At 38.5% G+C, this 18810-nt stretch overlaps 1 protein-coding gene across 4 annotated transcripts in view; it reads right to left on the minus strand.

Annotated features, from left to right (window-relative positions):
* The window catches only part of nectin1b (nectin cell adhesion molecule 1b), a 253867-nt gene that overhangs the window by 55249 nt on the left and 179808 nt on the right, over positions 1-18810 (minus strand). For all 4 annotated transcript variants that reach the window (XM_084408894.1, XM_084408890.1, XM_084408892.1 and 1 more), the window contains exon 6: positions 13932-14079. In XM_084408894.1, coding sequence (XP_084265020.1) covers positions 13932-14079 — 148 coding nt within the window. The remainder of the gene's footprint in view (positions 1-13931; positions 14080-18810) is intronic.

Here is an 18810-nt window from a genome sequence, read left to right on the forward strand (position 1 = left end):
TTATACGACCATGTTGAATTTCAGCAAGCCCTAAAAATGCAATGCATTAAAATGCAAGCATGGTTAATGCAATGCATTTTTATTTTATTTTTCAACTAGTGCAATTTAGCAAGCTTTTTTTGTTTCAAATATATTTGTCATTAATTGTCTTCCATATAACCCATTCATCATCAGATTCTCTCACCCCTAAATTTCTAGTAAAAAAATATAAAAAATAATTAAGTCTAGTGAAGAATAAGCTGATGTTCTGCAATAACATCACTACTGAAGATCAAAAAGGACCTCATGTGTTTCTGACCTGCATCTATTTAAATTTCATACAGACTCACAGTGCAATTAGAGCAGACTGGGTCTTCCTGACCTGTGTCCTCAGAAGCCGTTCACATCTGGCCACAGCTGGAGACAGATGTACTGCAGTGAGACTGCATCCAATCAGCAGCTGCCTGCAGTCCTAACACTGACATGTTCATCTGTCCAGAAGATGTCAGTTTCTGGATTTTACCGGACTCAAATAAACATTCACCAATGCTATAACACAACTTGAAAGCCATGTAAAATAAGATATACTATAAGATCTTAAGATCTTATAAGAACATTAGATCGTCTGAACAGTTGCTCTTTAATTACTGGCTTGAGAAATTCTAAAAATATTATTGGGATGAAGTATTTTGTAGGCCAAAACCCGAAAACACGTTAGCATTTTAGCACATGCGGTTCCAGCATCCTGAAGTAAATAGGTATTTTGAATGGGATTTTGGTTACATGCATGAAATAAGGTCTGTGCTTAAAACAAGCTCAATATAGTTTCACGTTTTATTCTACGACAGAAAGAAATACACCAGTAATACACCCTCATGATTTTTTAAAGCTTCTACTTGTCTTTGGTTGCTAACAAGAGGCTAAATGAGACTGCAGACGCTTTCAGGGAAAAATTGTCAAGTGATGCTAACTTCAAGGGAGCATCCAAACATTTGGAACATTCCCCATGCAGCACAGACACAGTGCTTTAACATGAACTGAACAGAAGACTTGGTTGAATGTCTAATGCATATGGCACACATAATTGGAATCACTTCAGGAGTTTCAAAGTCATCATCTGATTGGTTCAATTCTACAGGATGTCTGGTCAATGTGTCTGACGCGCGCTCTAATGGTCCGCCTCAAAACAAAGCTGCCCTGACCCCAAACGCTCTCATGGAAGAAGAAAGCCTTTATGTTTACGACTGCGACAATGAGCGCTTGTCGGGATCAGCTTAATGCTGTATTTTCAAAAGTATGTGAAGTTCGTGGCATAGACTCATAGAATACATCAAATTGTTATACTTGGCAGTCTGTTGTTGTAGGGACATTGACGTTACATGTTCACACCCCTAAACATGACGTGGAACAAAACAAACTGTGATAGGTTGCTTTACATGTCAGTCAGACATCTTCTGATCAGTCCTTTCCAATGAAAGCTGCCATGGAGTCCAGACCTTTTGCCGTCAGTCTGAAGATCTGGCTCCGCGATACTACGACACCGAACATCATTACATTTTCAGCAACTCAAGTTGGTGTAGCATTACTGTTTTTAATGTCACATAGTATAAAGTAGGGAGTTCCCTATCTGTCAGTCAAGTTCAACATTTTTTCGAAGACAAAAGAATCGGGTCTCACTTGAAAGCCCCAATCACCTCTGAGTTGTAGAAACCGGCCAATGGAAATGGTGAGTGGCATTTGCATGCGAAGCCACTCCCCCATACATACGGGTATATAAGATGGCGGCAAGCATCCACTCATTCAGATTTTTGCTTCGGAGCCGAGTGGTTGCGCACAGTGATCAATCTCTTCCAATCGCCTCACAAAGAGCATTCTCCTGATCTAAAAGAGCTTGTATATGAGAGGAAGTCTCTCTTGATGGTGAAAGGCCGCATTCAGTGGTTTTGCGGATTCGCCATTCCAAAAAAAAAAGAGCATTAGCACAATTAAGTGCGGCGATTGGGTGCTTCTGAAGTCCCTCTCCTTTTGACTAGGATCGCTTCCCCAGATTTCCCTAACAGAGCAAGCGCGGGCGGCGAGTGTCTTTTAAAGATGTCTTTCCGTCCATGTGTTTCTGGATATAGTCATTTCCTCTCCTCATCTAAATCGTACGTCTCACATGTCTGGTGTTCGTGGACGGTTCATGCCAAGCGTGCCGCACAAGTGCTGAAAAGTGAAGCCAAAGCGTCTCGATCGCCCCCCAGTGGCTGGTCCCAGTATAGGTCATAAAGCCCGCCTCCCCAAGAAGTCTAAGGGTCTAAACTAAACAATCAAATTACACTTCAAATACATTTTTTTCAAATATGTTTTCTATCATTTTATGTATTTTTTATCATGCTGATTTAAGTTTAAGTGTTTTAAGTGATTGACAGCTGTGATTGACAGCATCTCTAAACGAAGTAGTCACTGAGGCACCAACAGACTTTTTGGGGGGATTTTCGGGAGGAGATTGGAGCTTCAACTGTCCATAACTGTTTATTTCACACAGTAAATTTTGTATTAACCGTTTCTGTGGAAGTGAGGGCGGGACCTTGATATCGCGGCTTTACTTCCTGCTCACTATTGCGCAGAAGCAGGTCCCAAATCTGCACAAGATGACAGCGCCATATTAGGAATTTGGCGGCTTCACTTTTCACCAATGGAAGAGAGTGAAGGGGCATCATCCATCTTTTTTTACAGTCTATGGTCCATGCTCTCACTGTGAAAGCATGACCATGTCGGCATTGCGGTCGCGAATCCGGTCTGCTGTTACCCAGTCCAGTATCTGACACGGAGCACTTCCGCCGGGCCAGTCCTCATAGACTCCTCTAGCATGCTCTAGCTCATGCTCATGCTCTCCTCTAGCTCGCTGAAATGCCGGATGATGGCACGAGTCCTTCTCGTGGGAGATACAGCGTGTCATTCGGCGCTCTGGATGAGGATCAGTTGTTGATAGCTGCATTGGAGTGTGGGCTATTGTCCTCTGGAGAGGAAGATGAAGTTCGTCAATTCCATTGGTCGTTTTTCGACAACTCAGAGGTGATTGGGGCTCCCAAGTAAGATGTAGTTAACTACATTTTGTTAGTAACTTGTAGTAGAGCCAACTTTTTTTTGCAAAAGAGTAGCTTGACTGTAGTCTAACTACATTACATTACGAGTAGCTTTAAGGTTCTCCCCAAAATGCATCTGGGAAAGGGCCTGTGAAGCCTTAATGGAATAGTTCACAACAAAGTCTTTATTCCATGGAACAGAAAATAAACATGTACACTACTTTCTATGCGTTTATAATGGGTAGGGACTTTTTTATTTTTATTATTGGATGACAAGATTTTACATAAATGGCAACTTAAATGCCACTCTATTTCTCACACTTGGAATATAATGCATGAGTCATTCATGGTGCTTTTTGTTAATTTTATTTTATTTTTATTTATTTTTTTGGGAGCTTTCCCAGGCCCAGTCCTCATTCACTTTCATGATCTTGAAAACACTAGCCACAATTTTCTTCAAAAATTATCCTTTTGTGTTCATGTGGAGGACAGATTTTTCATTTTTGAGACAATTTCAAATGCTGTCTATATAGGTAGCTCACTAGGTTTCAGAACAGCTAGAGAGTGTTTGTGTGTGAGAGAGAGATAGAGAAACAGAGATCTGCTGAGGGATAAGCCTTGACAGACAGCGTCACTTCCAGATGCACCATTATCTTTCTTCAAAGGGACAGAATAATGAAAGGCAGCTAAATAATTCAGAAACTTTCTCCTTTCCAGCATCTCTTTTCACAGAAAAGGATCACTCCCTCTTTGATCCCATTCTGAATTTCACACGCTCGCTCTATAGAGAAAATTGATCTAATTATTGATCCAATTAGACTTATGAGGTACACAGTGGTTTACCTTTTTCCCCTTATTAGGTATCAAGCAGAGACGCAGAATAGTGCTTTAATTCAAATGTGTACCAGGAATGAATCACAGAGCTGAAAAATTGATTTGGCGACTAAAATCCACCAGGAAAGAAAGGCCCCAGACACAGCAAGTGGAAAATAACTCGTGTTTCTGCTCAGTGGTATCAGGTCTGTTGCATTTCAACTGCATTGGCTTAAATGGCACACGTTGTACACCATATTCTGTACAAATTTTTTTTTTTTTTTTTTAAGACAATGATTCTTAATTATTCTTTAAATAAGAAGGAAAATAACTGGATTAAAGGGAAAATAGCTTTTAGCCAATTAGATGATCACCTAGAAGGAAAATCATTATAGACTTTGACACTTAGATGTAATTAAACCATTAAGATTACATAAACAAACAAACACACACACACACACACAAAGCTATTTGAAAAACACTGCTGACTTTACACCACGACATAGGTGTAAACATGCCAAATTATTCCTTCTATCAACATCTTTTAATTAAGTGCAAACATACACCACCTTCAAGACAAAGACTTCATGATATCCCTTCCTTCGATTCTCTCTCTAAGGGTGCTACTGATTTCGTATTCGTGCATCCTCGTTTCCTTTCCTCGCGTCTCACCCTGTAGGATGCGAGTGGAGGCTGCAAGGAAAGAAAATGAGGACGGAGGAATCGGAGGAAAACTTTTTTGTGTATTGGAATATTCTTGATCACTCGAGCGTCACTTCACTCATCAGCTGCGCTCAAAGGATCTGCCCTTATGTTGTTAAACTATGGTTATTTAAGAAATTAATAAATAAAAGATCAAGATAAGGCAAGATGCCCTGTTGATACATGTGTGCTATATGGTTTATTTAAACTGCAAAGGTGAAGAATAAATTAAAATCATTGTGACAGATGTGAAGGGGGAGGAGAATTTATACGCGTCAGGTTTCTCGACAAGGAAGACTTCCGCATAGGATACACCTGTGTATCCTCGCTTATGAGTCCTCTGGAAGCTTCCTCACTCCTCGTTCCTCGCCTCCTCGCGGTGCAAATAACGAATTGAGATGTCATTCAAGATGGCTCAATTCGATCGGTTTCCGGGTCACAGGCTGGAGGACGGAGGAGCGAGGATACGAGAAAGCATCAATTTGAGTATTGAGAAGCACCCTATATTTATCAAGCTGCTTACATATGCTATAGCTTGTTTCTGCTTCTTCTTTAGATGTCTTTTGATCAGGAGATTCAGTACTCTTTCAGAAGATGTGTCACAGCGCCCCCCACCATATAACAGTGAAAACACAGAAGTCCGGAATTTTCGGAAAAGAGTTATGAGCCATTATGGAGAGAAAGAAATCCTTCATATTTAGATGTTTTTTTGTTTGTTTTTGACAGCATGTCTTTTTCTTGAGTAATTATTTACAGTAAGTCAATGTAAATCTCAGAGTAAACACATTCTTGGACACAGAGTGCATTATAATGCCAGACTGCATTAGAAACAAACTGAGGATTTATGTCTAATGCAAATGTGAATCCAGTTTACCATTAGGTAGGATTTAAAGTATTCTGACATGAATAGCCCTACAGGTTGACTGGTGCATCCATATACTTGAACCCGCAAGAACGATGATGTAGCCATTTTTGGCAGGAAACATAGAAGTGCAGGTCTGGCCACCTTCACGACCTGCCCTTCTTCTTGGTCTGTTGGCCACGAAAAGCTCAGGGCAGCTTAAGAGGGGAGATTTGACAGGGATAGAGAGAAAAACATAGCTAATCCCTGCTCTGAAAAGAGTAATCTATGAGAAAGGGTTAGGAAGAAGGGAGGAGAGACAGAGAAAGAAGGAAAATTACTTTCTGTGATCCTTTGACAAAGGAAGTGAGGCTATCAGTCGAGGGCGACTAAATCCGTAGAGAAGAAGAGAGGGTTTAAATATGATGTCTTTTTTTGTTTGTTTGCCTTTATTCTTACAATCAGAGCTGCAGTTCAGCCTGTTGCTAAAGCCAAGTTTATGTTGCGTTTCTTCATGACTTCAGGTCCAAAAATCTCCGTGGCCCGGATGTGAAGTGAGGCCAGTCTCCGGCACCTCCATTGATCTCTGTTGATCACTATCTTATTTGGTCATTTAAATGCTAATGACACTTCTAATCATGCAACAGGGGGGAAACACAATCTGATATAGAGTAGCCACCAATGATGTGCTGCTCTTTGTCTCAGATAGGATCCTCTGTGATTCAGAATTACTGTTAAAAGAGTTAGGAAATTATATTTAGGATGTTATTATGATGTGTCTCCTTTATCAGACTAGACGATAACTAACTAACAAATCTATCTACAGTATATGTCTGTCCAACGCCATCTCATGACCAATTTGTACAAATTTGTACGAGTGAATACAAGGTGGCAAATTCGTACGAATTCGTACAATTTGTCTAAACCCCAGTGATGAGTAGGTTTAGGGCCGGGGTCAGGGCTAGGTCATTCATACGAATTCATACGAAATGGGCAACTCGTGAAATATGTAAGATTTACCAAAAATATTACAAATTCGTACGAGTAAGGTCATTTGAATTCGTACGAATTTGCCACCTCGTAAAATATGTATGAATTGTCGTGAGATCGGGTCTGTCTGTCTGTCTATCTATCATATATTTAGAATCAGCTAAATGTATGTGTATGTATATATATATATATACACAATTACAGGTGCTGTGAAATTTCTTCTATTGAACCCAAAGCCAATCCATATTGTTGTTTTGGGCTTATAATAAACCCTGTCATAGCCCCATCACTGTAACATGTTTTCTGCTAGTGCCCGGAAGTTAAATTATTGCAGCAGAGCCTTTAATATCACTTCAGCTCTGGTTGTCAGAAGTCAATACCACACTCTGCTCTCTAAAATCAAATAGTGCCACATTATTATCGTACACAGGAACACATTTAGAATCAAGGAAATAGACTGCATCGATTATATACCTCTGTGTCAACATAAAATGAATTATTATCACAAACTCATCCCTAGGGATGAAAATTATGACTTATTGCATTGTGCCTTTATCTGTTTTCACAGACTGCCCATCCATTGAGAATTGAATCTCAGTGATTGACTCTTTGAACTGCCAGCAGTGCTTTTCATGATCAGCAACCAACCGTTGTGCCATTTAGGCCTCCATGAGGACTGAAAATTATGGCAATTGACTATTTCTTACACATGTCATGTTAAAGCTGTCAACAGGCATTGAGTTCACATATTCTAATAGATGTGCCAGACTCTTAAAGATAGTGAGACTCTTAAAGTCTGTGTCAAGAATTTGGAAAGCTTTGATTTGTACTTCACCTTGATTCAAGACCACTCTATTAAACTTTAATCAGTGCATAAACATCACATTGAATGACACAATCCTCTCTATAGAATTAACTCTTAATTTGAAATGATCGAGAAACACAAGGAAGATCAAGATAAAGAAGCATTCCTCACTTAGAGGAGAAAACGTTCTCTCTCAGCATGATAACAAAAAAAAAAAAAAAAATTGTTTAAGTTTTACTTTAATACAAAACCTTGTCAGTGTATAAATGTGAATTAAGATTTTGAATAATCTTTATTAGGTCATTATCAAACAGATCAGAATATTTGCACTTAATTGGGTTAATTGGCTGACAATTATCATGTTGTGTTAACTTCTTTTAAAAAAAAAGTGTCATGACCATTCATATCCGTACCATCACACTAAAATCAGCTGTACTTGCGATCAATGTTTTGAAACATCTTTTTGTGCAAGTTTCATTTTGTTTTATATCTGATGAAGTTAAAAACGTTCCTAACAGAAGTACAAACATAGACAAGCACTGAAGCAACAGCTCTATCACTGAAACACCAGCAACAAGCAGATGAGGACTACTGTTCACCAGGGACACGTATTCTGAACATGCAGACAAATACATGCTTGCAAGGCAACACAAGGAGAGAAAAGAGACCAACGGAGGCAGGGAGACATGTTTTAGCATATTGAGCAGAGTTTTCAGTGTGGGTGAGGTACTTCACTACTATAAAGTAGTTTTTGTTTTAGAAGTAAAACTAAACGAGAAATCTCTTGAGGAATGATTGTTAGACAAATAACTTTTCATCAAAAGAGTGCATGATGAAAGTGCACACTTCAAAAAGCTTAATTTTGCAGCTTGCACACATCATTTAAGCCTTTCTTCGTCTTTGGTCACTGCAAAGTCATCCAAAAACGACTGTGTTTGTGGTCTGGTCAAAACAGTAAAATCTGAAGTTGAACAAATATTAGTTGAAAGTATAAGGAATAACTTCATAGAAATGTTTTCTGAGACTTATCAACATTTATTATATTATATATAATTTTGTGCCTGGTGACTTTGATATAATTCCTTGATTTGTCTGATACAAACCAAAATCTACAACTCATCCCTTAACATGAACGTCAGATTATATTTTGCAAATTAAATCATTATGATAGATAGATAGATAGATAGATAGATAGATAGATAGATAGATAGATAGATAGATAGATAGATAGATAGATAGATAGATAGATAGATAGATAGATAGATAGATAGATAGATAGATAGATAGATAGATAGATAGATAGATAAACTAAGATTAATAAATGCTGAAGAAGTATTGTTCATTCTTAGTTCATGGTAGTTCACTAATGCTAACTAATGAACCTTACTGTAAAGAGTAAACCTTTTAAACTTTATCTCACCTAAAAAGTTTGAAATTTTAAATCTTTTTTTGTTTTGTTTTTGGCCTGAAATCCTTGGGTTTGTACGAAGAGTCTTTTGTCGATTTCTATTGTCGCTCCATGCAGTATGGCGATGCTCACGTACAGTAGTGATTTCACGGCAGTAGCTCATTTCTAATTGGTTCCTCAGATGATCTTATGAATTACCCCTTGTTACCACACTCCCCACTCTCCCCCACTGGTCTTTTGTGGATTTCATCACAATATTTCCTAATCATGCTCAAATGCTGCTCACACAGAGCTCAACGGACGCTGCTAGGCCATCATGCCACACAGAGACTCTATGAGGGGGAATTCGGAAAGGAGGTTGACTAGTAGGCCGTGGCCTTTACTTTCCTGGTGGGGGATTCAGGCTTCTCTGGGGCCTCAGTCCCAGGGGCCTCTGGCTTTGTCACACAGCTATCAGCCACTGCAATGCTAGGATCCAGAGAGAGAGAGAAAGAGTGGTTACTGAAGCAAAGCAGCAGACAAAGACAGCGATACAGGCAGAGAGAGAGAGATAGAGAGAGAAAGAAAGAGAGCCTCATTTGTTCCTAATTCATTCCTCTGAGACAAAATCAGTGTGCTTTATTTGTCTCTTTAGGCCTGTGGATTGATTGCGAGAGAGATGCCAGGTCTTCAGAAGACTACTCGATCTTAGGTGTCGTTTCACTGGGGCGGCTGAAGCGGATTGGCTCTTGACACAGATAAAGGGTGCGACTGGGTGCGCGTTAGAGCTACAGCAGAGCGCCTCGTTTTGACACTTATTGCAGCTGCACGAGGTGATTTACATTTGCCGACAAACACAAGTGCTCCATTTACTGCTGGTTGGTAAATTCAGGATACTTGTGGGAAAACAAAAGCACTAAGTTAAATTATGATGATTTGAAAAAACCCTTATTTTTCCTTCATAAATAATGACAGTCATGGCAAACAAAAGAAATTACATTTAGGCAGGGAAAATAACACATCCTGAGTAAATCACAGAGGGACAGCAGAAGGAAGCAAACAAACAGCTAAGAGTCCTACATGTGCTGTTATCCCAACACGATCTCATGAAAGTGCGTATCTATACCACAAATTTGATTTCTCGTGCCATTTATACGCCAAAAATGTTTTTTTGCGTGCATATGCTATGCACTGTAAACCCCTTGGGTAGGATTAGGGGTGTGGAGTGCTTGCGTATTACACGCCATAAAGTGTGTATCATATGCACGCAAACAATTTTTTGGGGGGTATAAATGGCACGAGAAATACAATTTGTGGTATAGATACGCCCTTCATGAGATCGGGCTGGTTATCCAGGAGCAAATGGCTGATGAAACTAAGGCATCCATTTAGTTGAAAACACATGAACTATTTTCAGAATATATCTCCCAGAGGACTACTAAGAACTACAAGTTCATAATTAATTTGAATAATGCATAATGAATAATTCACTCTAAAGTGAAGATCATGGTAACCCACTAGTAATGACTCATCATTCTAAAGGAATGAAAGCATGCTAACTCTAGTAATGACTGAAGTCAGTGTAATCTTTTGAGGTTTTTGTAAGGTTTTGGATAGTAATAACTCAAGTTTTACTACATCCTTCTTAAGGGATTACTGGTCATTTGGATCAGTATCAGTGAAGACCATGGTAACCCACTAGTAATGACTCAAGTGTTACTAAATATGTCGGAAGCAATTACTATCCAAAACCTTAAAAAAGCCTCAAAAGCTTACAATGACTTCCGTCATAACTACATGTCAGCTAGCAGTCATTAGAGTATTAGTAGACTGTCTGCTTAATATCTGATTACTCTTTATGAACATGACTATAAGTAACTTTGCAACTACGTCAACTTACTCTAACCCTAACCCTACAAGTCTACTAATACTCTACTTATACTCCAATGAGAGTTAGTAGACATGTAGGTGCAACGTTACTTATAGATGTAGACTTTTAAATGAGACCCCCCCCCCCTTTTTTTTTTTCGCAGGACAGTAGAACCATATAATTTTTTTGTTTTTTGTTTATGCCCTTCAAAATGCATTTTTATTGTATTTTATAAGTCAAGAAATGAATTGCATATAATTTAATTACAAGCGTCCTTGAATAACTGGATGGTTAGGATGCTTCGTACATTTGAACAGACCAGCGCTCTTCAGAGCATCTGATGCCTAGTTCTGCTTCCAAACCAAAATAATTCACAAAATGAAATGGCATGGATTTTGAGAGGGTCTCTCAAATGAGCATCATAATTTCATCACTGATGTAATTAAGAACTCAGGTGGATCCTGTGCCAGATTTCATGCACCCTCACACTGGTTTGCCAGGGCGATATTCCCATGAAGGACAGAAGCCAACACTCTCCTGCGAGGGATTAATTATCCTCTCAGAAGGACAGATTACCACTAACTTTCATAATCACAAGTAAAATGGGGATAAACTGTAATTGGTGCTTTTGCTGATCCAAGTGACTCAGTATGGGTTAAAAGTGATATTAGTACCTACAATTCAATGTTTTTCTGAAGCATGACTAAAGAGGTTGCTAATGTGACCCGCTCGGGAAGCAGTCAGGGTGTCCACGTCTCAGTATGACAGAGAAGAAAGACATATGTCCACACATTAATCTTCAGTAGTTCATTTTTTTTTTTATAAGAAGAGTGGCCACATTGCATTTTGGCTGGCTCATTGAGCATTTTAGGAAGGGTCTCAGAGGGAATACTTAGCTGGGAATGGGTTGCAAGTCCTGTGCAATATGTTTCGGCAGTCTCGGATTAACAAATTAAAGTAGGAAAGATTGTCAGGAATGAGCTGTGGTCCACATCAGGTCAAAAGTCAGTGTTATATGATGCACATATTGCTGATTGATTCACCATCTGCTGTCAGTACTGCTTTAATAATATCATTTGAAATCTTACATACTGTAAGAATGTAAGATATTGCTAATCTGCCTAGATAAATGAATACATCTACGGATAAGATCGTTGACCGTAAGCACTGAACAAAAAATCTTGATCAGTATTTGATATTTTACGATATTTTTTTAGCATAAACCTGTAAATAAATTTGTTTAGATTTTTTACGTTTAATATAAAAAAAGAAAAGAAAGAAGAATAATAATATAAAGTCTTTTTATCTTATAAATATATCTAGTTAAGTAAGTATATCTTGTTTTGGATTTTTTTTATTTATTCTAAAATAAATAGAATACTTTTTTTTTTATAAAATAAAAAGTATAAATAATTGTCTCCGTACTTATTCATGTAACTTTTCATATTTGTATGTATTTATTGCATGTATTAATCAATTAATTACAGACTTAAAGTAAATAAAATATGAATAAATGCAATATTATTAGATGCAATTTTGCAGATGTCCCATATGTTTTTGTCTCCTCAGCGCTCTACGATTACTCCAGATCACTTGAAGAGATACGACAATTTTTAATAACTTCTTCAGCTACGATGCTTTTGGGAAACAGCCTGTAATTCTAAGATGATTATTTTGTACAGTATTCAGTACAGCCCAGAATCGTAACTTATCATTACAATAACCTTCTCAACCATAGATACTGGTAATCACTGTAGATCATCAAGGCCAAAGTTTTCGGTCTTTCCAAGTTCCCATGTAGCCTTGAGTTTAGTGAAATGTGCGCTTAAAAACCGCCGACTGTCAAGTGTTCTGTTTATCTGTCATGCTTTGGGATTTGACAGGTTCTGGTGCTAATCTGATGTGCCTCCTGCAATCAGCCCTGATTGAAACACCTGTCTCTCAAACCAAGAAATGGACAAATCAGGTCTACATAGCAATCAGGAAGCCTCTTTAACAAATAGGTAACATGCTCTTAAGCAATCAAGTGCATCCACTAACAGCAAAATGAGAGACGCATTCATAAATGCTTCTTTCTTCAATATTTTAAGTGTGATGACCTCAAAGTATCAAAGGTATTTCTTTCATTATGGTACCCAATAGCCCGGCAGGATGATATGCAGAGTAATAGGCCTACTTTCAGAGACAAATGCTGAAGTCTTAAATGTTCACTCCAGCTGGGTCACTGGCATTTCTGGAGTGTAAATCTTCTTAGTGACAATGACAGGCTCTGCTTTACTGTTTCAACCTTCTCTTTCTCCAACCCTCAAAAGCAGTCTGCATTAATAAAAGGTCATTAAGGTTATCCACAAATAATTTAAAATGCATTTTCGCTGTTTTGTTAAATAGTAAATGTGATGTATGGATCCACAGATCGAACCTGTTGTAGGGTACTTGGTAATTTCCAAGTAGGTCTGACATCAAATATTAGCAATGCAATATCTTTGCTGACGATATAACATTTATAGCTAAGGAATAAAAATAAAAAAAAGGTAATTTGACTGTTTGTTTTGTCTCACAATTCTGACCATTTTTCTCTCAATTGCAAGTTTATATTTCACAATTCTGACTTTATTTCTAGGAATTATGAGTTAATGAGGAAACAAGCTTCCATTATGTCATGTTTATAGTAATAATGTTAAAAGTTTCACTCATATTGTTCACTCAAATAATTGTTTCACTCATATCATATACTCATAAGTTTCACTCATATTGACAACCATAATTGACAGTTATGATCATAACGGATGGGACAAAAAAAGATATTATATATTGTGTTTCAAAATAGATCTGTGCATCAAGTCTTGGGATATTGCACTTGTTGTATAAGTTTCTTTTTGCTGCCTAATAATTATAATAATTGTGCTACCTTTAAGTGATTTTTAAATGTTTATTTTGTGTTTATTTAGTAAAAAGCAGTAAGAGGTCACGATAACTTGATTATCATTACTGCTGATTTTGCAGTAATCAATTTGAATGTTCCTTGTAACAATAGCTTTTCTATCCTGATCAGATCTTTTTCATTTTTCAAAAGCAAATACAAATGTGTGTGTGTGTGTGTGTGGGTGTGTGTGTGTGTGTAATGTCATAAAAAAAATAAAAAAAAATTGATTAGATTAGACTACCTGATTAGAAAAATGCCCCAAAATAATTTAAGTCCTGATGTACATTTTATTTTTTATTATATAATGGTATTATTATTATTATTATTATTATATAATTATATGGATTTAGATTAGATCAGCATCAGGAACAGCCTTGTTTGCATATTTCTTTGTGATTTCACTGAAATGAAATCCAACTTCTACTTGATGCTTCCCCTGTGTTACTGTATAGATTCCTGCAGCAGTGCAAGCTATTTTATTAAGAGGTGGGGACAAAATTGGCCATTGCAAAAAGTGCCCACAATCAATGTCACCTGTGAAGGAAGTACTTACAGATCGTTGTCTGTTTCTGTACGGGGCTTTTTTCCTCTCCTGTACACCATACATATTGTGACCACCACTCCTACAATCAGACCGCCAACCGCCACCACTCCCAAGACGCCAAATATACCGCCAGGAGGACCCTGAGGCATCGGCTTTTCTGCAGGAGAACAGAAAGAAAGAGAATTGTGAATTATCTCAATTAGTGCTTGATTCATACCATCAGAAATAAACCATTTCAATCACAAATATAAGAGGATCCATGCTGACACAGCACCAGCTGACCACAGATAATGAAAACATCACGGTGTTTACACTGCAGCATGAAGAAAACGCAGGGTGGAATTCTCTGTTTACTTCTTTTACTCATATACATAATTTACTAAACAATTAGACCTAAAATTGACAACATATTCCACAATGAAAGCAGCATACAAGTCAATGTTATACAAGGCATGGTACTTGAGGTTAGAACTTAAAGAAGATGATGGCAGTGTTGGAAGCACAGCAATGAAAAGGACTTCCGTATTTTGACATATATCCGAGTATATTTGAAAGAGAAAAAAAATGGGCAAGGACTTGATTCTATGCAATTTAAGATGTGAAAGTTGCACTCAAAAATGTATTCTTCATAAAGTCATTAACTGGGTGACACAATATTTCATTTTTAGGTGAACTATTCAACCGGTTATCCATACAAAGTAAAGCAGGCAGCAACAGAACGCTACAAAAAGAAACGCCTTTAACAAACATTTTCAGTTTTACGTGTGCAAGGCAAGATGAATAACACTTTAAAACATCATTGTCTCAAAGGTTGCGAGAGGCTATGTTCTCACAACCTTAGAGACTGAGAGCAAATATATGTGTGAATTTCAGTCAATGCTGTTGAGGTGTGAAGGTAAAAAGGTTTCTTCTGTAATCCTTGCATCAGAGCTGAAAGCAGCAGTTCCCTTTGTATTCAGCAGATAAAACACAAAAGCTATACTGCAGTGCAGTGATCCCCACAAGCTAATAATATTAGCTTCTAGCTAGATTGGACCATTAACTTTTTCCTAAGTAAATAAGGTTGTTATGAGAATGCAGTCAACCAACCACATAAATATTGTATAAGATCTGCTAAAAGAATCATTTATTTTTAGCATGTAGGCTCAGTAAAAGTGCATGAACTTACCTGCTCTGCTCCCTCTTGATAGGACTGTACTTTTAGATCTTACTGTTTATGCAAAAATGCCAGCAAAAACAATCAAGACATAATGCATTCCAGCAAATGCACATTCTCTCATGTAACCCAACTGAGCAGCTGTTCGTGGGTGTTAAGCCACTGTTTTCTTTTTTTCCTTTTTTTGGCAGAATATTGGGGCAAATATGTTATGAAGACTGCGGCAGCTGTTTCTGACTTTATGATTGGCCTCTAGTTTGTGTCAAAAACAGTCAATGTTGGCAGCAAATGTCGACATTCGACTGTCAAGGGTATCACAAAAGCGGTGCACTGTGATTGATATCCAGCAGGGGGTGAGAGTGTTCACAGTGGCACCATATGTGCTACAGTCAATCACGTCATAATTTGTCTACATAGACTAGACTACCGATCCAAATTATGTTCAGACGTGCAAAACTTAGATTTAATCACTAAATACAGGAGATGACAGAATTATTGTAGACAGGAACCAGGCCAAGAAATGTAATATAACTGAACACAATAAGCGAAAGAAAAGCTCTTTGTGGCTGGGGTGATGTATTTCTATCGCTCGTGTCATAAATAACTTTTAATTCTTGCTGTTTAATGGTATCCTGGCTTGTTTTGCAAGAATGTGTGTGCTTCCATGGCTTTCTGGGTGATTGTGCTGTCATATACTGAGTGCTGAGTGTAATCGATTGGGTTGTTGGATTGATTTACATGCAAGTGCTTTTGCAGCCAGGAAAATTGTATTGCTCAGTGGTTGATCTTTCATAGTTCAAAAGACTTCATGGAGGCCTCAGGTACAATTCATTGAAATATCAGATTTGTCACTGTTTCTTAATTGTATTAAGAGAATGAACACTGAACAAAGGGAACTAAGGGCTTAAAGCTTAAACAATAATGTAATCCCTTAAAACTCATCTTTGATCACCAAAAGGACATATTTTTAAGTTTTTTCCTTGAAAACAATTTATTTATACCTTAAAATAGCTCGAATTAAACTCTACACCCTTCCCTAATTTAGTATACGCGGTTCTATATGGATATGCAAATTAGGCCCGCCTCCACTCACTCGCACCAGCTCAGAGATACACTCGTTGACGATCACTCGTTGACGTGATTGGTTACAAGGTAGTTTGTGATGTCAGAAACACCAGCGATTTCAAACCGCGTCTTTGGTTCACACCCAAAATGCCGTTGTCGAGTTAATGAATGGCCAAAGCACAAAAAAAAAGTGACTCGTTTTTATTTGAAAACGGTGTCGTGTGAACGACCCCTAGAACACAGGCAAACGGGAACAGGGAAAACCAAACTAAAACACAATCAAACTGAACAGAACTAAACATAACCCTAACTGTGCGTTCACACCAAACGCGAATAGCGCTTGAACATTTTGAATCCATTCGCGCGTCCAGAGCGAAATTGACGCGCGTAAAAAGCAAAAGTTTGAAATCCGAGGCGAAATCCGCTTGTCTGTTTGCAAGATGGCTGATGTTGATCGAGCATTCATCGAGAGTTACCGCATCGGAGCGAGGATCACCCTTCAGGACACCAACTACAGGCGCTCTATCCCAGCTGCAGAGCGCCTGTCTTCGGTTAGAAAATGTATATGAAATTTTAAATACAGTATATTAAATATTAAAAAACTATCCATGTTTTTCAAACTGTGGTACGGATATCACTGTTAGTGCTCTTTCTAGTAATACTCACTAGTATATACTCACTTATGACTGATACTGATACTCAGTTAACTGCTATATTGAATATTATATTCTGCTATATTGCTATACTCCATTTTGAATGAGTGACTCCGGGCGGGAGTTTATCCCGTCACTTCACCACGTGACAGCAGCAAGCAGGCTCCTGATTGGTTAACGCGGCGCGAACAGACGCCAAAGTTCCGATTTTTCAACTCGGGCGTCAGACGCGAATTCGCGTCAAACGCGTGAATGCACAAAAAGCACCAAATAAAATCATTCGCGCCAGACGCTCAATTCGTGTCATTCTGGATGAGCGAATGACGTGGATTCGCGTCCACCTCGCCGCGCTAAATGCCTCATTCGCGCCGCAGGACCTCCAGACGCGCGTAAACGTGTCTTTACATTGACTTAACATTGAAATCACTCGCACCAGACGCTCTATTCGCGTTTGGTGTGAACGCAGCATAAGACACGCAGAAAGAGAGTATCGAGCAGGGGTTCTCAACTCTGGCCCTCTAGGTCCACTTTAGCTCCAACCTTGATCAAATTTACTTGCCTGTACCGTTCTAGTAAGCTTGTTCAAGTGTGTTTGATTAGGGTTGGAGCAAAACTCTGCAGGAAAGTGGAGCTCGAGGGCCAGAGTTGAGAACCCCTGGTATAGAGCTTTAAAATTAAAATGGTTGTCTCGGGAAGAATTTGATGAGAAACACTGGAGTTTGTAATGTAATCTCTGATTTTTGATTGTAGCATTTGGTATCTTGGCAAATCTGAGCAGAGTTTGAAGCATTATTGAGATCTCTTCTGAAACTCTAGAGTAGGGTTCCTCAAATCCGGTCCTGGAGGGCCACTGCCCTGCAGAGTTAAGTTCCAACCCTAATCAAAAACACCAGAACAAGCATTTCAAGGTCTTCAAACTTGCTAGAAAATTGCAGATAGGTGAGTTAAATCATGGTTTGAGCTAAACTGTGCAGGACAGGGCTGGATTTGAGGGACCCTGCTGTAGAGGAGAAACATTTGGGATTACTGAGTTGTTTTTTGTTTTTTTAGATACTTGAGTTTGCATTTTCTTTTAATTCTCATTGCTGTCTAGACTAAACAATTGACAAGTTCTAACTATATTGGTTTTAAATGTAAGACTGGTGTTAAAGTAAATTTCTCTTTGCAAGTCTAGCGACCAACTCTGGGGTTCAAGCCAAGAAAGACATTTGGATCTGATATTACGTGTCTAGAAAAAAAAAAGGTTTTATTCCCTTTCAACAAGTAATTGGCATGTCCCAAATATGTGATATGAAATATAGATTTGATGCGATCTAATTATATGACTATCATTGTTGCTAAGAAAGGGTGGATCTGTCCTTGGATGAATCAGTGTTTTTCATTAAACTCTAATCCTCAATCACTGGCTGATCCAAGATCATGAACACAGATTTATAAAGTTTTACACTTGCCCCAAAAATGTGTATGCATACACGCTGATTCAATAGTACTAGAAAGGCAGGCAGAAAAAAGAATAATGCATTCTCATGAATCTTTAACTGCTGAGTACTCCATCAAACATCAAGGCACAATGACTTCCAGAGATCCCGAATTGAATGGCAGAGCTGCATTAGGATTCCAACCTCAAACAGAATCTGCCAACCTCAATAATGCAAACCTGGGGCAGAATCAATGGCTGCTCCCCTAGTGCTGTGAGAATCTCTAAACACTTTCAAGACTCTACTGTGTAAGACTCCTATCTATAACCCCCATGATGTCTTCATTATTATCTGACCATGACTGTCTCTCCTGACAGGACGAGGCATCTGTCCCAGGGGTGTTTTTTTTCCCCCCAACAGCCTCTGATCGCTTGGCTGACTCTCTCTAGACCACAATGATGGACATTCGGAGCACCACTTCACATAACATCAAACAATGGCAGCACATGTCCCCAAACCCGCAAACCGCCCCACACCGTCGCACACTTTGTGCTTGACACTCAGCGCGGACAGTGTAAGCAATTACATGTCACTTT

The sequence above is a fragment of the Rutilus rutilus genome (genome assembly GCF_951802725.1).
Source record: "Rutilus rutilus genome assembly, chromosome: 5".
Lineage (NCBI taxonomy): Eukaryota > Metazoa > Chordata > Actinopteri > Cypriniformes > Leuciscidae > Rutilus > Rutilus rutilus.